Below are 23,564 nucleotides of genomic sequence, written 5' to 3'. Positions count from 1 at the left end.
CATCACTTGTATGTTGCGTGAAAATCGCAGCATGCTCTATTTTGTGCTTTTTTCACACAACGCAGGCCCCATAGGAGTGAATAGGGCTGCGTGAAAACCGCAAGCATCCGCAATCAAGTGCGGATGCGGTGCGATTTTCACGCACGGTTGCTAGGAGACGATTGGGATGGAGACCCCGATGATTATTATTTTCCCTTATAACATGGTTATAAGGGAAAATAAAAGCATTCTTAATACAGAATGCTTAGTAAAATAGGGCTGGAGGGGTTAAAAAAAAAATTATAATAATTTAACTCACCTTAATCCACTTGTTGGCGCGGCCGGCATCTCTTCTGTCTTCTTTCTTCAGGACCTGGGTAAAAGACCATTGATGACATCACTGCGCTCATCACATGGTCCATCACATGATCCATCACCATGGTTACAGACCATGTGATGAGCGCAGTGATGTCACCACAGGTCCTTTTCCTCCTGCACAGCAAAGAAGAAGACAGAAGAGATGCCGGTTGCGCGAACAAGTGGAGTAAGGGGAGTTAAATTATTATTATTATTTTTTTTAACCCCTCCTTCCCTATTTTACTAAGCATTCTGTATTAAGAATGCTATTATTTTCCCTTATAACCATGTTATAAGGGAAAATAATTACATCTACACAACCTTGAACCAAACCTGAACTTCTGTGAAGAAGTTCGGGTCTGGGTACCACATTCAGTTTTTTATCACGCGCGTGCAAAACGCCTTGCACCCGCGTGATAAAAACTGAACAACGGAACGCAATCGCAGTCAAAACTGACAAAAATTACGTACCTACTCACGCAGGTTTGCCGCAATGCACGCGGGACGCATCCTGAGCCAAAACGTGACTCCCGTGTGAAAGAGGCCTTATTGTGGGTGAGGGGATAATCAGGTCAGCAGATAGCACTATACAAGGAATAACGTTTTCTTCATGTATCTTTAATATTTATTTCTAATTAATAATGATTTATTGTTTTATCCTAAATAAATTCGAGTTTTAGTGCCTCAGAAGACCATTTTTCTGATTTAGTTTTCTTTCAAGGAATAAAGTTTACTTAATGTATCTTTTATATTTGTTTCTCTTTTATTATGATTTATTGATTTGCAATAAACTAAAGTTTTAGTGCCCCAGAAGATCATTTTTCTGTTTTTGTTTTCACTCATGGAATAAAGTTGTTTTTTGGGCCTACTACTGGAATGGGGGTAGGTGTGAACAGAAACCACTCCCTGGCAAAAAGGGAACATTGGGCATCTTGAAGGTGGCAACATTTCTAGTTTTTGTAAGAAGGTGTCATGCTAGAATAATAAAACTTCATTTTTGTGACGCTTCGTGATCTCGGCAATACAAATAAATCGCAAATGCATCCTGTTTTAAAATTACAAAAATCACAAGAGCCCTCTCATTCACACAAAGAGTTAAAACTCTCAGTTACAGCTCACAGAGCAGAGGTAAATTAGCAAGTCCTTGCCAAAGATTCCTCCTGGCCTTAGGAGCACCCCCTGACAGGTTATACATCCCTCAATCTGATATTGTCTAAATCAGCACTCGGAGACTCCGCAGACGTCATGTCTCAGACTGTATATAAATCAGCACTCGTAGACTCCGCAGACGTCATGTCTCAGACTGTATATAAATCAGCACTCGGAGGCACCGCAGCCGTCATGTCTCAGACTGTATATAAATCAGCACTCGTAGACTCCGCAGACGTCATGTCTCAGACTGTATATAAATCAGCACTCGTAGACTCCGCAGCCGTCATGTCTCAGACTGTATATAAATCAGCACTCGTAGACTCCGCAGCCATCATGTCTCAGACTGTATATAAATCAGCACTCGTAGGCTCCGCAGCCGTCATGTCTCAGACTGTATATAAATCAGCACTCGTAGACTCCGCAGCCATCATGTCTCAGACTGTATATAAATCAGCACTCGTAGGCTCCGCAGCCGTCATGTCTCAGACTGTATATAAATCAGCACTCGTAGACTCCGCAGAGGTCATGTCTCAGACTGTATATAAATCAGCACTCGGAGGCTCCGCAGCCGTCATGTCTCAGACTGTATATAAATCAGCACTCGTAGACTCTGCAGAGGTCATGTCTCAGACTGTATATAAATTAGCACTCGTAGACTCCGCAGAGGTCATGTCTCAGACTGTATATAAATCAGCACTCGTAGACTCTGCAGAGGTCATGTCTCAGACTGTATATATATTAGCACTCGTAGACTCCGCAGAGGTCATGTCTCAGACTGTATATAAATTAGCACTCGGAGGCTCTGCAGCCGTCATGTCTCAGAATGTATTTAAATCAGCACTCGGAGGCTCCGCAGACGTCATTTCTCAGACTGTGTATAAATCAGCACTCGTAGACTCTGCAGACGTCATGTCTCAGAATGTATATAAATCAGCACTCGTAGACTCCGCAGACGTCATGTCTGAGACTGTATATATATCAGCACTCGTAGACTCCGCAGAGGTCATGTCTCAGACTGTATATAAATCAGCACTCGGAGGCTCCGCAGAGGTCATGTCTCAGACTGTATATAAATCCGCACTCGGAGGCTCTGCAGCCGTCATGTCTCAGACTGAATATAAATCAGCACTCGGAGGCTCCGCAGCCGTCATGTCTCAGACTGTATATAAATCAGCACTCGGAGGCTCTGCAGCCGTCATGTCTCAGACTGTATATAAATCAGCACTCGTAGACTCCGCAGACGTTATGTCTCAGACTGTATATAAATCAGCACTCGGAGGCTCCGCAGCCGTCATGTCTCAGACTGTATATAAATCAGCACTCGGAGGCTCCGCAGCCATCATGTCTCATACTGTATATAAATCAGCACTCGGAGGCTCTGCAGCCGTCATGTCTCAGACTGTATATAAATCAGCACTCGGAGGCTCTGCAGCCGTCATTTCTCAGACTGTATATAAATCAGCACTCGTAGACTCCGCAGACGTCATGTCTCAGAATGTATATATATCAGCACTCGTAGACTCCGCAGAGGTCATGTCTCAGACTGTATATAAATTAGCACTCGGAGGCTCTGCAGCCGTCATGTCTCAGACTGTATATAAATCAGCACTCGGAGGCTCCGCAGCCGTCATGTCTCAGACTGTATATAAATCAGCACTCGGAGGCTCCGCAGTCGTCATGTCTCAGACTGTATATAAATCAGCACTCGGAGGCTCTGCAGCCGTCATGTCTCAGACTGTATATAAATCAGCACTCGGAGGCTCTGCAGCCGTCATGTCTCAGACTGTATATAAATCAGCACTCGGAGGCTCTGCAGCCGTCATGTCTCAGACTGTATATAAATCAGCACTCGGAGGCTCCGCAGCCGTCATGTCTCAGACTGTATATAAATCAGCACTCGGAGGCTCCGCAGCCGTCATGTCTCAGACTGTATATAAATCAGCACTCGGAGGCTCTGCAGCAGTCATCTCTCAGACTGTATATAAATTAGCACTCGGAGGCTCTGCAGCCGTCATGTCTCAGACTGTATATAAATCAGCACTCGTAGACTCCGCAGCCGTCATGTCTCAGACTGTATATAAATCAGCACTCTTAGACTCCGCAGACGTCATGTCTCAGAATGTATTTAAATTAGCACTCGGAGGCTCTGCAGCCGTCATGTCTCAGACTGTATATAAATCAGCACTCGGAGGCTCCGCAGCCGTCATGTCTCAGACTGTATATAAATCAGCACTCGTAGACTCTGCAGCCGTCATGTCTCAGACTGTATATATATTAGCACTCGTAGACTCCGCAGAGGTCATGTCTCAGACTGTATATATATTAGCACTCGTAGACTCCGCAGAGGTCATGTCTCAGACTGTATATATATTAGCACTCGGAGGCTCTGCAGCCGTCATGTCTCAGACTGTATATAAATCAGCACTCGGAGGCTCTGCAGACGTCACGTCTCAGACTGTATATAAATCAGCACTCGGAGGCTCTGCAGCCGTCATGTCTCAGACTGTATATAAATCAGCACTCGGAGGCTCCGCAGCCGTCATGTCTCAGACTGTATATAAATCAGCACTCGTAGACTCCGCAGAGGTCATGTCTCAGACTGTATATAAATTAGCACTCGGAGGCTCTGCAGCCGTCATGTCTCAGACTGTATATAAATCAGCACTCGGAGGCTCTGCAGACGTCATCTCTCAGACTGTATATAAATCAGCACTCGGAGGCTCCGCAGCCGTCATGTCTCAGACTGTATATAAATCAGCACTCGGAGGCTCTGCAGCCGTCATGTCTCAGACTGTATATAAATCAGCACTCGTAGACTCCGCAGACGTCATGTCTGAGACTGTATATAAATCAGCACTCGGAGGCTCTGCAGACGTCACGTCTCAGACTGTATATAAATCAGCACTCGGAGGCTCTGCAGCCGTCATGTCTCAGACTGTATATAAATCAGCACTCGGAGGCTCCGCAGACGTCATGTCTCAGACTGTATATAAATCAGCACTCAGAGGCTCTGCAGCCGTCATGTCTCAGACTGTATATAAATCAGCACTCGGAGGCTCTGCAGCAGTCATCTCTCAGACTGTATATAAATTAGCACTCGGAGGCTCTGCAGCCGTCATGTCTCAGACTGTATATAAATCAGCACTCGTAGACTCCGCAGCCGTCATGTCTCAGACTGTATATAAATCAGCACTCTTAGACTCCGCAGACGTCATGTCTCAGAATGTATTTAAATTAGCACTCGGAGGCTCCGCAGCCGTCATGTCTCAGACTGTATATAAATCAGCACTCTGAGGCTCCGCAGCCGTCATGTCTCAGACTGTATATAAATCAGCACTCGTAGACTCTGCAGCCGTCATGTCTCAGACTGTATATATATTAGCACTCGTAGACTCCGCAGAGGTCATGTCTCAGACTGTATATATATTAGCACTCGTAGACTCCGCAGAGGTCATGTCTCAGACTGTATATATATTAGCACTCGGAGGCTCTGCAGCCGTCATGTCTCAGACTGTATATAAATCAGCACTCGTAGACTCCGCAGAGGTCATGTCTCAGACTGTATATAAATTAGCACTCGGAGGCTCTGCAGCCGTCATGTCTCAGACTGTATATAAATCAGCACTCGGAGGCTCTGCAGACGTCATCTCTCAGACTGTATATAAATCAGCACTCGGAGGCTCCGCAGCCGTCATGTCTCAGACTGTATATAAATCAGCACTCGGAGGCTCTGCAGCCGTCATGTCTCAGACTGTATATAAATCAGCACTCGTAGACTCCGCAGACGTCATGTCTGAGACTGTATATAAATCAGCACTCGGAGGCTCTGCAGACGTCACGTCTCAGACTGTATATAAATCAGCACTCGGAGGCTCTGCAGCCGTCATGTCTCAGACTGTATATAAATCAGCACTCGGAGGCTCCGCAGACGTCATGTCTCAGACTGTATATAAATCAGCACTCTTAGACTCCGCATACGTCATCTCTCAGACTGTATATAAATCAGCACTCGGAGGCTCTGCAGCCGTCATGTCTCAGACTGTATATAAATCAGCACTCGGAGGCTCTGCAGCCGTCATGTCTCAGACTGTATATAAATCAGCACTCGGAGGCTCCGCAGACGTCATGTCTCAGACTGTATATAAATCAGCACTCGGAGGCTCCGCAGAGGTCATGTCTCAGACTGTATATAAATCAGCAGTCGTAGACTCCGCAGCCGTCATGTCTCAGACTGTACATAAATCAGCACTCGGAGGCACCGCAGCCGTCATGTCTCAGAATGTATATAAATCAGCACTCTTAGACTCCGCAGACGTCATGTCTCAGACTGTATATAAATTAGCACTCGGAGGCTCTGCAGACGTCACGTCTCAGACTGTATATAAATCAGCACTCGTAGACTCCGCAGACGTCATGTCTCAGACTGTATATAAATCAGCACTCGTAGACTCCGCAGAGGTCACGTCTCAGACTGTATATAAATCAGCACTCGTAGACTCCGCAGCCATCATGTCTCAGACTGTATATAAATCAGCACTCGTAGACTCCGCAGAGGTCATGTCTCAGACTGTATATATATTAGCACTCGGAGGCTCTGCAGCCGTCATGTCTCAGACTGTATATAAATCAGCACTCGTAGACTCCACAGAGGTCATGTCTCAGACTGTATATAAATTAGCACTCGGAGGCTCTGCAGCCGTCATGTCTCAGAATGTATTTAAATCAGCACTCGGAGGCTCCGCAGACGTCATTTCTCAGACTGTGTATAAATCAGCACTCGTAGACTCTGCAGACGTCATGTCTCAGAATGTATATAAATCAGCACTCGTAGACTCCGCAGACGTCATGTCTGAGACTGTATATATATCAGCACTCGTAGACTCCGCAGAGGTCATGTCTCAGACTGTATATAAATCAGCACTCGGAAGCTCTGCAGCCGTCATGTCTCAGACTGTATATAAATCAGCACTCGGAGGCTCCGCAGACGTCATGTCTCAGACTGTATATAAATCAGCACTCGGAGGCTCTGCAGCCGTCATGTCTCAGACTGTATATAAATCAGCACTCGGAGGCTCCGCAGCCGTCATGTCTCAGACTGTATATAAATCAGCACTCGGAGGCTCCGCAGAGGTCATGTCTCAGACTGTATATAAATCAGCACTCGTAGACTCCGCAGCCGTCATGTCTCAGACTGTACATAAATCAGCACTCGGAGGCACCGCAGCCGTCATGTCTCAGAATGTATATAAATCAGCACTCTTAGACTCCGCAGACGTCATGTCTCAGACTGTATATAAATTAGCACTCGGAGGCTCTGCAGACGTCACGTCTCAGACTGTATATAAATCAGCACTCGTAGACTCCGCAGACGTCATGTCTCAGACTGTATATAAATCAGCACTCGTAGACTCCGCAGAGGTCACGTCTCAGACTGTATATAAATCAGCACTCGTAGACTCCGCAGCCATCATGTCTCAGACTGTATATAAATCAGCACTCGTAGACTCCGCAGAGGTCATGTCTCAGACTGTATATATATTAGCACTCGGAGGCTCTGCAGCCGTCATGTCTCAGACTGTATATAAATCAGCACTCGTAGACTCCACAGAGGTCATGTCTCAGACTGTATATAAATTAGCACTCGTAGACTCCGCAGACGTCATGTCTCAGACTGTATATAAATCAGCACTCGGAGGCTCTGCAGCCGTCATGTCTCAGAATGTATTTAAATCAGCACTCGGAGGCTCCGCAGACGTCATTTCTCAGACTGTGTATAAATCAGCACTCGTAGACTCTGCAGACGTCATGTCTCAGAATGTATATAAATCAGCACTCGTAGACTCCGCAGACGTCATGTCTGAGACTGTATATATATCAGCACTCGTAGACTCCGCAGAGGTCATGTCTCAGACTGTATATAAATCAGCACTCGGAAGCTCTGCAGCCGTCATGTCTCAGACTGTATATAAATCAGCACTCGGAGGCTCCGCAGAGGTCATGTCTCAGACTGTATATAAATCAGCACTCGGAGGCTCCGCAGCCGTCATGTCTCAGACTGTATATAAATCAGCACTCGGAGGCTCCGCAGCCGTCATGTCTCAGACTGTATATAAATCAGCACTCGGAGGCTCTGCAGCCGTCATGTCTCAGACTGTATATAAATCAGCACTCGTAGACTCCGCAGACGTTATGTCTCAGACTGTATATAAATCAGCACTCGGAGGCTCCGCAGCCGTCATGTCTCAGACTGTATATAAATCAGCACTCGGAGGCTCCGCAGCCATCATGTCTCATACTGTATATAAATCAGCACTCGGAGGCTCTGCAGCCGTCATTTCTCAGACTGTATATAAATCAGCACTCGTAGACTCCGCAGACGTCATGTCTCAGAATGTATATATATCAGCACTCGTAGACTCCGCAGCCGTCATGTCTCAGACTGTATATAAATCAGCACTCTTAGACTCCGCAGACGTTATGTCTCAGAATGTATTTAAATTAGCACTCGGAGGCTCCGCAGCCGTCATGTCTCAGACTGTATATAAATCAGCACTCGGAGGCTCCACAGTCGTCATGTCTCAGACTGTATATAAATCAGCACTCGGAGGCTCTGCAGCCGTCATGTCTCAGACTGTATATAAATCAGCACTCGGAGGCTCTGCAGACGTCACGTCTCAGACTGTATATAAATCAGCACTCGGAGGCTCTGCAGCCGTCATGTCTCAGACTGTATATAAATCAGCACTCGGAGGCTCCGCAGACGTCATGTCTCAGACTGTATATAAATCAGCACTCTTAGACTCCGCAGACGTCATCTCTCAGACTGTATATAAATCAGCACTCGGAGGCTCTGCAGCCGTCATGTCTCAGACTGTATATAAATCAGCACTCGGAGGCTCTGCAGCCGTCATGTCTCAGACTGTATATAAATCAGCACTCGGAGGCTCCGCAGACGTCATGTCTCAGACTGTATATAAATCAGCACTCGGAGGCTCTGCAGCCGTCATGTCTCAGACTGTATATAAATCAGCACTCGGAGGCTCCGCAGCCGTCATGTCTCAGACTGTATATAAATCAGCACTCGGAGGCTCCGCAGAGGTCATGTCTCAGACTGTATATAAATCAGCACTCGTAGACTCCGCAGCCGTCATGTCTCAGACTGTATATAAATCAGCACTCGGAGGCACCGCAGCCGTCATGTCTCAGAATGTATATAAATCAGCACTCTTAGACTCCGCAGACGTCATGTCTCAGACTGTATATAAATTAGCACTCAGAGGCTCCGCAGCCGTCATGTCTCAGACTGTATATAAATCAGCACTCGGAGGCTCCGCAGACGTCATGTCTCAGACTGTATATAAATCAGCACTCGGAGGCTCTGCAGCCGTCATGTCTCAGACTGTATATAAATCAGCACTCGGAGGCTCTGCAGACGTCATCTCTCAGACTGTATATAAATCAGCACTCGGAGGCTCCGCAGCCGTCATGTCTCAGACTGTATATAAATCAGCACTCGGAGGCTCTGCAGCCGTCATGTCTCAGACTGTATATAAATCAGCACTCGGAGGCTCTGCAGCCGTCATGTCTCAGACTGTATATAAATCAGCACTCGGAGACTCTGCAGCCGTCATGTCTCAGACTGTATATAAATCAGCACTCGGAGGCTCTGCAGCCGTCATGTCTCAGACTGTATATAAATCAGCACTCGGAGGCTCTGCAGCCGTCATGTCTCAGACTGTATATAAATCAGCACTCGTAGACTCCGCAGCCGTCATGTCTCAGACTGTATATAAATCAGCACTCGTAGACTCCGCAGCCGTCATGTCTCAGAATGTATATAAATCAGCACTCGGAAGCTCTGCAGATGTCATGTCTCAGACTGTATATAAATCAGCACTCGGAGGCTCTGCAGCCGTCATGTCTCAGACTGTATATAAATCAGCACTCGTAGGCTCTGCAGCCGTCATGTCTCAGACTGTATATAAATTAGCACTCGGAGGCTCTGCAGCCGTCATGTCTCAGACTGTATATAAATCAGCACTCGTAGGCACTGCAGCCGTCATGTCTCAGACTGTATATAAATTAGCACTCGGAGGCTCTGCAGCCGTCATGTCTCAGACTGTATATAAATCAGCACTCGTAGACTCCGCAGAGGTCATGTCTCAGACTGTATATAAATCAGCACTCGTAGACTCCGCAGACGTCATGTCTCAGACTGTATATAAATCAGCACTCGTAGACTCCGCAGAGGTCACGTCTCAGACTGTATATAAATCAGCACTCGTAGACTCCGCAGCCATCATGTCTCAGACTGTATATAAATCAGCACTCGTAGACTCCGCAGAGGTCATGTCTCAGACTGTATATATATTAGCACTCGGAGGCTCTGCAGCCGTCATGTCTCAGACTGTATATAAATCAGCACTCGTAGACTCCGCAGAGGTCATGTCTCAGACTGTATATAAATCAGCACTCGGAGGCTCTGCAGCCGTCATGTCTCAGACTGTATATAAATCAGCACTCGGAGGCTCCGCAGCCGTCATGTCTCAGACTGTATATAAATCAGCACTCGTAGACTCCGCAGACGTCACGTCTCAGACTGTATATAAATCAGCACTCGGAGGCTCCGCAGCCGTCATGTCTCAGACTGTATATATATTAGCACTCGTAGACTCCGCAGACGTCATGTCTCAGACTGTATATAAATCAGCACTCGTAGACTCCGCAGAGGTCATGTCTCAGACTGTATATAAATCAGCACTCGTAGACTCCGCAGAGGTCATGTCTCAGACTGTATATAAATCAGCACTCGTAGACTCCGCAGACGTCATGTCTCAGACTGTATATAAATCAGCACTCGTAGACTCCGCAGAGGTCATGTCTCAGACTGTATATAAATCAGCACTCGTAGACTCCGCAGAGGTCATGTCTCAGACTGTATATAAATCAGCACTCGTAGACTCCGCAGACGTCATGTCTCAGACTGTATATAAATCAGCACTCGTAGACTCCGCAGAGGTCACGTCTCAGACTGTATATAAATCAGCACTCGTAGACTCCGCAGCCATCATGTCTCAGACTGTATATAAATCAGCACTCGTAGACTCCGCAGAGGTCATGTCTCAGACTGTATATATATTAGCACTCGGAGGCTCTGCAGCCGTCATGTCTCAGACTGTATATAAATCAGCACTCGTAGACTCCACAGAGGTCATGTCTCAGACTGTATATAAATTAGCACTCGGAGGCTCTGCAGCCGTCATGTCTCAGAATGTATTTAAATCAGCACTCGGAGGCTCCGCAGACGTCATTTCTCAGACTGTGTATAAATCAGCACTCGTAGACTCTGCAGACGTCATGTCTCAGAATGTATATAAATCAGCACTCGTAGACTCCGCAGACGTCATGTCTGAGACTGTATATATATCAGCACTCGTAGACTCCGCAGAGGTCATGTCTCAGACTGTATATAAATCAGCACTCGGAAGCTCTGCAGCCGTCATGTCTCAGACTGTATATAAATCAGCACTCGGAGGCTCCGCAGAGGTCATGTCTCAGACTGTATATAAATCAGCACTCGGAGGCTCCGCAGCCGTCATGTCTCAGACTGTATATAAATCAGCACTCGGAGGCTCCGCAGCCGTCATGTCTCATACTGTATATAAATCAGCACTCGGAGGCTCTGCAGCCGTCATGTCTCAGACTGTATATAAATCAGCACTCGTAGACTCCGCAGACGTTATGTCTCAGACTGTATATAAATCAGCACTCGGAGGCTCCGCAGCCGTCATGTCTCAGACTGTATATAAATCAGCACTCGGAGGCTCCGCAGCCATCATGTCTCATACTGTATATAAATCAGCACTCGGAGGCTCTGCAGCCGTCATTTCTCAGACTGTATATAAATCAGCACTCGTAGACTCCGCAGACGTCATGTCTCAGAATGTATATATATCAGCACTCGTAGACTCCGCAGCCGTCATGTCTCAGACTGTATATAAATCAGCACTCTTAGACTCCGCAGACGTCATGTCTCAGAATGTATTTAAATTAGCACTCGGAGGCTCCGCAGCCGTCATGTCTCAGACTGTATATAAATCAGCACTCGGAGGCTCCACAGTCGTCATGTCTCAGACTGTATATAAATCAGCACTCGGAGGCTCTGCAGCCGTCATGTCTCAGACTGTATATAAATCAGCACTCGGAGGCTCTGCAGACGTCACGTCTCAGACTGTATATAAATCAGCACTCGGAGGCTCTGCAGCCGTCATGTCTCAGACTGTATATAAATCAGCACTCGGAGGCTCCGCAGACGTCATGTCTCAGACTGTATATAAATCAGCACTCTTAGACTCCGCAGACGTCATCTCTCAGACTGTATATAAATCAGCACTCGGAGGCTCTGCAGCCGTCATGTCTCAGACTGTATATAAATCAGCACTCGGAGGCTCTGCAGCCGTCATGTCTCAGACTGTATATAAATCAGCACTCGGAGGCTCCGCAGACGTCATGTCTCAGACTGTATATAAATCAGCACTCGTAGACTCCGCAGCCGTCATGTCTCAGACTGTATATAAATCAGCACTCGGAGGCACCGCAGCCGTCATGTCTCAGAATGTATATAAATCAGCACTCTTAGACTCCGCAGACGTCATGTCTCAGACTGTATATAAATCAGCACTCGTAGACTCCGCAGCCGTCATGTCTCAGACTGTATATAAATTAGCACTCAGAGGCTCCGCAGCCGTCATGTCTCAGACTGTATATAAATCAGCACTCGGAGGCTCCGCAGACGTCATGTCATAGACTGTATATAAATCAGCACTCGGAGGCTCTGCAGCCGTCATGTCTCAGACTGTATATAAATCAGCACTCGGAGGCTCTGCAGACGTCATCTCTCAGACTGTATATAAATCAGCACTCGGAGGCTCCGCAGCCGTCATGTCTCAGACTGTATATAAATCAGCACTCGGAGGCTCTGCAGCCGTCATGTCTCAGACTGTATATAAATCAGCACTCGGAGGCTCTGCAGCCGTCATGTCTCAGACTGTATATAAATCAGCACTCGGAGACTCTGCAGCCGTCATGTCTCAGACTGTATATAAATCAGCACTCGGAGGCTCTGCAGCCGTCATGTCTCAGACTGTATATAAATCAGCACTCGGAGGCTCTGCAGCCGTCATGTCTCAGACTGTATATAAATCAGCACTCGTAGACTCCGCAGCCGTCATGTCTCAGACTGTATATAAATCAGCACTCGTAGACTCCGCAGCCGTCATGTCTCAGAATGTATATAAATCAGCACTCGGAAGCTCTGCAGATGTCATGTCTCAGACTGTATATAAATCAGCACTCGGAGGCTCTGCAGCCGTCATGTCTCAGACTGTATATAAATCAGCACTCGTAGGCTCTGCAGCCGTCATGTCTCAGACTGTATATAAATTAGCACTCGGAGGCTCTGCAGCCGTCATGTCTCAGACTGTATATAAATCAGCACTCGTAGGCTCTGCAGCCGTCATGTCTCAGACTGTATATAAATTAGCACTCGGAGGCTCTGCAGCCGTCATGTCTCAGACTGTATATAAATCAGCACTCGTAGACTCCGCAGAGGTCATGTCTCAGACTGTATATAAATCAGCACTCGTAGACTCCGCAGACGTCATGTCTCAGACTGTATATAAATCAGCACTCGTAGACTCCGCAGAGGTCACGTCTCAGACTGTATATAAATCAGCACTCGTAGACTCCGCAGCCATCATGTCTCAGACTGTATATAAATCAGCACTCGTAGACTCCGCAGAGGTCATGTCTCAGACTGTATATAAATCAGCACTCGGAGGCTCTGCAGCCGTCATGTCTCAGACTGTATATAAATCAGCACTCGTAGACTCCGCAGAGGTCATGTCTCAGACTGTATATAAATCAGCACTCGGAGGCTCTGCAGCCGTCATGTCTCAGACTGTATATAAATCAGCACTCGGAGGCTCCGCAGCCGTCATGTCTCAGACTGTATATAAATCAGCACTCGTAGACTCCGCAGACGTCACGTCTCAGACTGTATATAAATCAGCACTCGGAGGCTCCGCAGCCGTCATGTCTCAGACTGTATATATATTAGCACTCGTAGACTCCGCAGACGTCATGTCTCAGACTGTATATAAATCAGCACTCGTAGACTCCGCAGAGGTCATGTCTCAGACTGTATATAAATCAGCACTCGTAGACTCCGCAGAGGTCATGTCTCAGACTGTATATAAATCAGCACTCGTAGACTCCGCAGACGTCATGTCTCAGACTGTATATAAATCAGCACTCGTAGACTCCGCAGCCGTCATGTCTCAGACTGTATATAAATCAGCACTCGGAGTCTTCGCAGTTGTCAATTCTCATTTATTTTATTACAAAGAGATTTTCACGTTAAAAAGGAGTTTTGTATAAAAGTTGGCACTTTGTGAACTGGAAACACAAAGGGAGTTGTCAGGTAAATAGCAGTGCCCCTCGTGCCCAGACTCCACCCTGTAATACAATAATCCTCAGACCCCCCTCCCCCACCCCGATCCCCCCAACATAGTCTTCTTAAATACAAGGAAAAGGAAGCGACGTGGCTGGTTTTCTGGAGTATAATAAATACGTTTTTGGGATCCTTATGGCTGCGGGCTGGAACGCTGAGGGACATTTTGCACCGACTGGAGTTTGGCGGAGCTTACAAGAGAGTGTCCCAGTAACAAGTAATACGGCCTCGAGGCTCCGACTTATCAGCATTCAGTCTGGATAGTTCTAGAGGCGCCCGCAGCCTACCTTCCATCATCTCGCTCCACTTACAGACGGTCGCCGTAGGCAGTTCCTCTGTGTTTCACGAAAACCTTCCCCCAGTTATACTTGAGGCCACCTTTATTAGGAGAAGTATCTGGGAGGATAATACTGATATGGCGGCAACTCTGCAATAAATACTGACATGAAGGGTGGCGGTATAATGACCTGCTGCAGCATGGCGGTAGTACGGACAGTATAACAGTTACAGGTAGCTTATTTGTCTCATCATCTACTACTTCCAGGGTGAATAGAGAGCTGTCCGTAGCTATCCTGACAGAGGAGTCAGCGCCCATCACACATGCATCGTGGGAGTCTTCTGCTGCTTGTGGCACTAGCGGATTATGGCATTACTGACCTAAGAGTACAACATGGAGATGCCAGAGAATGCAGCGTTCATGGCTCTGTGATATGAGAGACGGTTCTCTCAACGTCACCCAGTGAGAGGAAAGAGACTACAGAGATACAAGAAGCAGAGGGTCAAGACTGGAATGAAGTCTTCAAGCAGACATAGGGTATGAGACACACAGGACAATGGGCACGCAGTATATGAGGCAGGTTGCACCTCTCCCTGCACCTCAGCACTTCATACAAGGCGATTAGTACCGTACATGCAATGACAGGGACTGACTCGTGTAATACTAAGTACTCCCCCTCCTCCCAGGACAGACGTGTAATGCTAAGTGATGGGTGCACGGGATTTATTGCTTAGTCTGGGAAGACCCATCCTTCTGACGTGGGAATCTTTGGCCCTCATTATAGGAATATTGGGGGTGGTTATTCAGCAGTTATCGACCACAGGAACCTCATCGACATTGCATAGTGAGAGAAATACCACTTTCAGGACCACAGATCGATTGCCGACTGTCTCCCTCTATCGTGAGACACGTTCAACCCTAAAATATTACCAAGCATGTCTATCTCACCCTCTTCTGTGTGTCCATGGAGGCGCTAGACAAGTGACAGTGCAAGGTCAGAGTTAAGACACCACGAGTGGAGATAAGGCTTTGTCTGTAGACCCATCTCTCAATAATGCTCCAGAGTCTTTGTTCCCCTTTAACCACTGTTGGGGCTCTGTCCAGACATTTTTAACAATCAATGTTTCAGCTGACATGTCAGACCACGTTATGTAGGTTTCCTGCCCCAGCAGAACGCTCTCCACACAGTTCTGGGGTTTGTACCAGTCTGCCGCCCAGTACCGTGCACTGGAGATATTCTATACAGTTATCAGACAGAGAAGATCTACATGTCCTCTCCAGCATCTTGGGTCATCCTGGGGGTTGTAGTGTTCTTTGTGTAGAGCATTATATGATTGTGTTTTGATCACGTCTAGCCGTCAGTCATGTTGGGGGTTGTGGTGTTCTATGCGTAGTGTATAGGGTCACATCTGGTGGTCGGACTATGACGGGGTTTGCTCTAGATCAGGAGTGCACAGGATTTTGTAGACTTTAGGAGTCAGTTTGTGAAGCCTCAGACTGTGTACAGACGTGGCCAAGATTTAGAGTATTGAAAAGTGGAACGGTTTTGGATATTCTTATTGGTAAATCTGAACAGTGGGCAAATATAAAAGGATGAAAATCTGACCTGAAGACAAATCAGATAACTGTATACAATGCCATCCAGCCTTCCTGCACAGAAAACACATCCTAAGTACAACACTCCTTCTCCACCACATAAGTCACATATAATATTCACTATGAAGTCCACCTTCTCACCCATTTCTTAGTGTTGCCCTCTTACTCTATGTAAGCAAACATTCCTTAATCCATCTTTCATCTTAGGTCACGTTTGGCCAAGAGGCTTTGTCAAGCTCATATGATTACATGCCTGTCAAGATCCTAGTAAAGAGCCTGGATAGGTCCCAGCCCGTTCAGGTCGTATGCAGCTGCTGGTGAGCAGGTCCCGCCTGATATGTAGAAAATGTTGAAAAAAATAATAATTAGCTGCCAGTCTAGGGCAGGGCTGCATGTTGGTCGGCATTGACATTACATGTCTTTCTACTCATGTGTATCATCATGTGCTGCAGAGACACAAAGCCTCCCACCCCTGGTCAACAAAGCGAATCTTGAATGAATCATCACAGAAGGATCACCCCTAAGTTTGGCCTCAGAAACTAAGATGAGCCCATCTAACCTTCTCACGTTCTATATTATTTGGCTTCATTCTCTGCAGACTTTATGGTCTTTAAACTTTTACAACAAGAACATTTTTCACTGATTCAGACTCATTTTTCCTATGTGTCTTTATCCTCTGCGTTCACTGATTAAATTCTTAGTTCCCCTTCATTAGAAGGGTCAAGATTATGTTCTGTACTAAGGACAGAGGCAGATGGACCTTGTGAGATACCAAATGGGGATACAACAGGTGAGCGTGCTGCTAGAGGAGACAAGGATGGGGAAAAGCTAGGTGGTATAATAGAAGATGAGTGAGAAGCTTCATAGGTGATAGGGGAGCGGCGTAGGGAGGAGAAATTTGGGAAGGTTCTGCCCACCGCAGGCTTAGGAGGCACGGTTTTAGCACCCGGGTGAGCAACAGATGTGATAAGAGGAGGTGGATCAATACGGGGTTGGGGAATTGCTTTTGGTTTCGGCTGAAAAGGTTTTCTTAATGCTGACTCATCCTTTAGCCGAGCAATCTCCATGAACACACTGGCCAACGGCTGAAACTGAGGACACCAGTTCAGCAAATAATCCCAGTTGTAGCTGCCACGTAATTCCTCATCGCTAGCAACAATCGCTGTCAAAGATCCTTCTACGGATGGTTTTCCATCTTCAGGGAAACAATAGTCTTTGGGGTGTGACATATTTAACCCACATCCCACCCCCATGAAAGCACCTCCTCCCCCGCTATCATCTCGGTACAGTGTTGACTGACCAGAACCCTTTTTGTTCTTAAACCATTGCCCACTGTCCATAGAGGGGTCACAAGAGATGTCAGACAGCTGGTCAGCATCTTGTTGTATACCAGAATCTGGACCACGCGCAGAAATGTGCTCTTGCATAGAAGATGTAATGCTTGCAACACGGGGATATTCATTGATCATACGGATCTCATCATCTTCTGCAGCTTCGGCTGACCCTCGGCCACTGGAATGTGAGGGATCTAGAGACCCTCCTCTAGTATAAGATCCATCAACAGTGGAAGATTCCATGGAGTAACCTGGAAGAGTTTGGTGATAAATTCGATCACCGCTACCAAGTGCTGATTTATCATGCCCCATTCTCTGTAGGGTGCTACCTTGTAAAGTGTCTAGTTGGGCATCAGCTTCTTCTCTTTTCTTCTGCATCCCCCGAGACCTACAGACAACCAGAATAATTGCAACCGCAGCTAAAACCACAACTACTGCCAATGACGAAGCCACGGACACTATTAGCAGTAAATTCAGATCTGGGGCCAAACCAAATGATGTATGTGTAATGTCCACAGTTAGCTGAGCCATGGCCACACGTGAAGATGGTAGAGGGCTGTGAGCATGAACTTCCATAATCATTTCCCGTGTCTCTCTTTTTGAGCGTCCAGAACGGTGTCTCTCACTGTCAACCTTCAGAAAGACCTGACCTGTTGTTTCATTGATTCCAAAGTAGGGCGAAGGCTTAGAAAAGGAGTAGAGGACCACGCCATCAGCCCCTTCATCTTCATCTGTTGCCTGAACCCAGCCAATAATCTGCCCTTTGTTAGAGTCTTCAGGCACCTCAAAATTATAGTATGGAGCAACAAAGACAGGGTCATACTCATCTTCCCCTGTCACAAGAACTTGCACCGTGACTGTAGCGGAGAAGTTGCCCGCATCTGTTGCTTTTATTATCATATTGAAGGCTTTGCTGCGCTCGTAATCAAAGCTCTGCCTGGACAGTAGTTCTCCGGAAGTCCTGTTGACAGCAAATACATCTTTTCCAGTGACTAGTCCTGGATCTGTGGCTGGGAGCTCTACCACTGTATATAGCAACTGGCCAAATATTCCTGTGTCAAGGTCAATGGCATGAATGATAGTCAGTAAAGTGTTTGCTGGCTGGTTTTCCTTTATACTCGTGGTCAGGATCTGTACCGGAAAATAAGGCTTGTTGTCATTGATGTCACGAACTTCCACAGTCACAGGAGCAAGTGCAAAATGTACCAGTCCACTGTTGCCATCAAAAGCAAGGACTACCAATGTATGTACAGCCTGCCTCTCCCGGTCTAGCTGACGCACCAGCTTAATGGCGCCTGTTGCCTCACTGATCTGAAAATTTCGACTCTCATCCCCTGATGTAATTCTGTAATGCACCATGCCATTTTGTCCAGAGTCAGAATCTTGCGCCAAAACCCTTAGCACCTCAGAGCCAACAGGTGCGGCTTCACTAAGGAGCACACTGTAATCCAGACGTGGAAATACTGGCGGATTATCATTGATATCCAACACAGTGATGAGTACATGGACAGAGTGACTTCTCTGGGGAACACCTCTATCAGATGCACCCAGAGTTAGATTATAGGCCTGAGTTGTCTCAAAATCTAGTGTATCTGTTAAAATGATAGAACCAATTTGTTGAAATTGTCCATTCCAGAAGCGCAATCCACTCTGGACTTGGAAAACATTGCCAACATTTCCACTAAGAATAGTATAATCCAGTACGGAATTTTCTGGTGTTGAGTCTGCATCAGTGGCCTCTAAAATCAAGATGGTGCTACCTAGTGGCAGGTTCTCAGGTACAGCCGCTGTGTATGGTTGTTGTGGGAAAGTGGGGACATGGTCATTAACGTCCATAACCAGAATCTGGACTGTCACAAGGGAAGCAAGACTTGGGGATCCTTGATCTCGAGCTTCTATCAGCACATCCACCAGAGGTTGTGACGTGTCCAACTCTATCGGTTGTTTCGTGAAAAGGGTCCCTGAAAATAGGAAATGAAAAATTACATATTCACCAGGTAGAACACCTTCAGCAGATGTAATGAAGTAATAAATGGCAAGGTAAATCTATGAGCTGTGTAGGTACTGTGCTTGGAAAGTGAATGGTATTGTTTTTGTAACATACATGGACATCTTAAGGGGGTTATACTCTGCTCGTATCCAGGGGTTACGACCACCTGGGGTTATCCAGGGGCTTTGACCATCCTGCATTCCAGCAGTGGTGGCCGTGCTTGCACACTATAGGAAGAAGCACTGGGCTTTCCACACTCCCGTGGTCCTAGCCACCAGATTTAAGAGTGGTCGGGAACCCCTGGAAACGAGCAGTGTATAATGTGATAGAAAAGTGACTCAAACCAGCAAAGGTGGCAATATGGAGAATCACAATACATTAGTAAGTGCCTTGTATTAGTTTTCTCTACATGATAAATGCCATTTGCTGAAGTGAGAGGACCCCTTTACTATCTGCACCTCAGTCACACAATATAAGGGAGCAGAAGTAACCAAAACAAGAACAACTGGACTTTTTAGAAAAAACTTCCAAGATCTGTCTTTTTTTTGGGGAAAAGTAACTGCCTGTAAACGTTAAGACTGTGTGTTTAGGATGCTGCCATCTTCACTAGCTCTCATATATCAGCACAGCTTCATTCCCGGACTGATTTCCATGAAGGAACTCCCTCCCGTGTACTGATGCTGAGGATTTCCACCTCCCTCTTTCTGCAGTCTGCCCTGTATGCTCTCCTCTCTCTTTAATTGGACACAGCCTGTGTCTCCTTCCTCCTCCCCCTGCAAACTGCCTTGTTTGTTCTTCTCTCCCTCCTATCTACAGCCTGAGTTAGCTGGTCTGCTTGGATCCTCTCCTCCTTCTCCACACTCTGATCTGCTATGGACAAACTCCTCCCACTCCTCTATCTCTAACACGAGAGAAGGGAGGGGAAGGCAGAGGGAGCCAGCAGAGCTATGATGGATTTATCTCAGATTCTTAGACTTACACGCACTCTGCAGAAGCTAGGTAGGAACATTTTAGTAAACATTATTTAGAAAGTTGCTTTTGCAATGGTGTCTATATTTTGGGGTTCCTTCCATTTCCATTTACCATGTGAGCAAAGATGAAATATTCATGTCCACGTATGTTAAAAAAACAAACAAAAAAAAAAACGCTTATACGGGGAGTACTTACCTATTTATGTTACTGATCAGTGGTGCTTAAAAGTTTGTGAACCCTTCAGACTTTTTTTTATATTTCTGCATAAATTACATCAGATTTTTACACACGTCCTTAAACTAGGTAAAGAACCAAATAAAAGAAATGAGTCAAAAAATATTAGGCTCGTCATTTATTTATTGCGGAAAAGGATCCAATATCACATGTCTGTTAGTGGTAAAAGTATGTGAACCTTTAGGGTGAGCAGATAATTTGAAGGTGTTTTCAATCAATGGGAGGATAATCCGATGTGAGTGAGTGACCTGTTATATTTAAAGAACAGTGATCTATCAAAATCTGATCTCCACAACAAATACTCGTGGAAGTGCATCATAGCAGGAACAAAAGAGATTTGTGAGGACCTCAGAAGAAGAGTTGTTGATGCTCATCAGGCTGGAAGAGGTTACTAAACCATCTCTAAAGAGTCTGGACTCTACCAATCCACAGTCAGACAGATTGTGTACAAACGGAGAAAATTCCAGACCATTATTACCCTCCTCAGGAGTGGTCAACCAACAAAGATCATGCCAAGAGCAAGGCGTGTAATAGTCCTTGACGTCACAAAGGAACCCTAAGTAACCTCTAAGCAGCTAAAGGCCTTTCTCACTTTAGCTAATGTTATCATCAGGAGGACACTGAACAACAATGGTGTGCATGCAGGACTGCAAGGAGAAAGCTACTGCTCTCCAAAAAGTACATTTCTGCCCATATGCAGTTTGTAAAGATCACCTGGACAAGCCAGAAGGCTGTTGGAACGATGTTGAGACCAAACTTTTTGGTGTAAATGAGAAGCTTCATGTTTGGAGAAGGAGAACCCTGCATCCAGCATAAAAATCTCATCCTATATGTGACAGATGCTGCTGGTAGGATCATGGTCTGAGCCTGTTCTGCTACATCTGGGCCAGGTTGGCTTGTCTTCACTGATGGAACGATGAATTCTGAATTATACCAGCAAATTCTAAAGAAAAATGTCAGGACATCTGTAAGCTGAAAAGGTAAGAGAACACGCAGAAAGAAGATGACCCCGAGTCTTTCTACTAAAGAATGGTTAAAGGACATCTGTCAGCAGATCTGTCCCTACGACACTGGCTAACATGTGCTCTCGGCAGCTGAAGGCATCTGTGTTGGACACATGTTCAAATGTGCTGAATTGTTGAGAAAAATGAAGTTTTATTATATGCAAATGAACCTCTAGGAGCAACGGGGGTGTTTTGTCTGTAAATTGCCAATTGCAGCACAAGGTCCTCGAATGCTACCTTGGCATTCACGTCTGGTGGAATATACACCGACGCTGAGATTATACATGTAAACTCCTGAGGTAAATAAAAAGCTCGACACTTAATGATGGGTGCGCCAAGCTCCACTTACATACACGCACACCCGCCAACCCCTAACCTTCCCCAAACCTTGCACTGTCCTATCCGCTCTAAAAAACTGTCCTCCCATCCATCTCCAGACCGGCACTTGGGACTTCGCTGCTCAGCCATGTCTTTTTGCACACACATCCAAGCTTCCAATTCACCGAGCTTGTTGACCACAGAAGGCACATTTGCTAGAAGTATATCCAAGCTTCGCCGCCAGCTCCATCCAGACTGCGTGAGTATCAGATCATCAGACCGTGGCACTCCCACAAGCTCCGATGGCAACTGCCTGGGATCAAAAAGTTATTTTCCACCCGCACTCCTGTATTGGTGATCAATGTCCAGCAAAGTCCACCAGTCATACGTGGACAAGGCGGTCACAGCAGATACTGACAGCAAGGGTTCACATACTTTTACCGCTCACAGACATGTGATATTGGATAACTTTCCATGATAAATAAATGACCAAGTCTAACATTCTAGACTTGTTCGATTTGCTTATATTTATCTACTTTTAATACTGACATTTAGGTCAAATTTATGCAAAAATATAAATATTCTGAAGGGTTCACAAACTTTCAAGCACCAGTGTATATCATTGGGACTTATGGTGCACAGGTTTGGGGCTAGGCCTCATTAATAGTAGAAATGGTACCATTATCAGGATCGATGTGAAAGGCGCCGGTATCAGACGAGGACACTCTGTAAGTGACTCTGCCCATCTCCCCGGAGTCTCGATCAGTGGCAGAAATAGTGATGAGTGGGGTCCACGCCGCAGTGTGCTCCATGATGATGACCTGATGGGACGAAAGTGATGGATCAGCACCAGAGAGCGCCGTATACCAGTGTAACTGCAGGACACGTAAATCAGGATATACCGGGGCGGAGGGGACCCTTGTGGACACAGTTTACCTGGTATAGGCTCTGCTTGAACTCTGGAGCATTGTCGTTGACATCCTGTAGAGTGAGCCTCACATCTGCCCGTGTCTGGTGTTTACCATCTGATGTCTGTATCGTTAAAGTGTACGATGCCCGCTCCTCGTAATCCAGGGGCTCTGTGAGCCATATCTGCCCTCCATAGCGGAAGATGCTGAATGTGCTTCCTGGAGCGCCATCAATAGTCAGTGTGTACCACAAGGGTGGTCCAGAGTCCACGTCATTGGCCGTCACCTGAGCAATTTCTGAGCCAATGTGAGCATCTGTAGATGAGAGGCTTGTTAGTATGTCTCTCCTCATCTTGGTTGATAGTATACGATGATTGGTTCCGGGGAACCACAGGTATCACCATGCTGGCCAGATGTTCTGGATGGGAAAATATAGGTCACACCACATGTATACCTACCTTCAAGGATAGTGAGCTCCAGCTGGAGAGGGATGGTGGGACTGTTATCATTAACGTCCATCACCACCAGGGTTAGTGTAGCTGACCCAGTCAGTGAAGGGGACCCGCGATCTGTCGCTGTGACCACCAACCTGAATAGAGACAAACTATATACAGTTAGCAGACCACCTACAGATCTTCTCAGACTCAACCGGCTGGAGATGCCTATGTATATAAATATATTGTGGGGTTTCGCTCTAGTAGGCAGGATTAGCAGACGCAGTACAGAGGCCACAACAAGTTCTTTGGATCAAACAGTTCAGTGTTTTATTCACACTTCAGGCAAGTGACAAAACAAGCCGTCATAATCAAACAAAAGTCACCTCGCGGTGTTGGTGGTAATTCACACCATGCGGCAATTCTGCCTCTAACAGTCCTTGCTGAGAGCAGCACCAACCTGTTTTCACGCCAAACAGGTAGCAAGCCTTCATCCAG

General features: G+C 46.4%; 1 protein-coding gene across 1 annotated transcript in view; it reads right to left on the bottom strand.

The window, feature by feature from the left end:
• Positions 1 to 15,826: 15,826 nt before the first annotated feature.
• Positions 15,827 to 23,564, bottom strand: part of DCHS1 (dachsous cadherin-related 1) — a 123,612-nt gene continuing 115,874 nt past the window's right edge. The window contains exons 18-21 of the mRNA XM_040426699.1: positions 23,091 to 23,221; positions 22,661 to 22,947; positions 22,404 to 22,545; positions 15,827 to 19,167 (exon numbers count right to left, since the gene is read on the bottom strand). Of these exons, the coding sequence (XP_040282633.1) occupies positions 16,562 to 19,167; positions 22,404 to 22,545; positions 22,661 to 22,947; positions 23,091 to 23,221 (3,166 nt within the window). The 3' untranslated portion in view covers positions 15,827 to 16,561. The remainder of the gene's footprint in view (positions 19,168 to 22,403; positions 22,546 to 22,660; positions 22,948 to 23,090; positions 23,222 to 23,564) is intronic.

This window comes from Bufo bufo, chromosome 3, assembly GCF_905171765.1.
Source record: "Bufo bufo chromosome 3, aBufBuf1.1, whole genome shotgun sequence".
Classification (NCBI taxonomy): Eukaryota; Metazoa; Chordata; class Amphibia; order Anura; family Bufonidae; genus Bufo; species Bufo bufo.
Note: the sequence above shows the minus strand (reverse complement) of the source record. Positions and strands in the feature narration are given on the sequence as shown.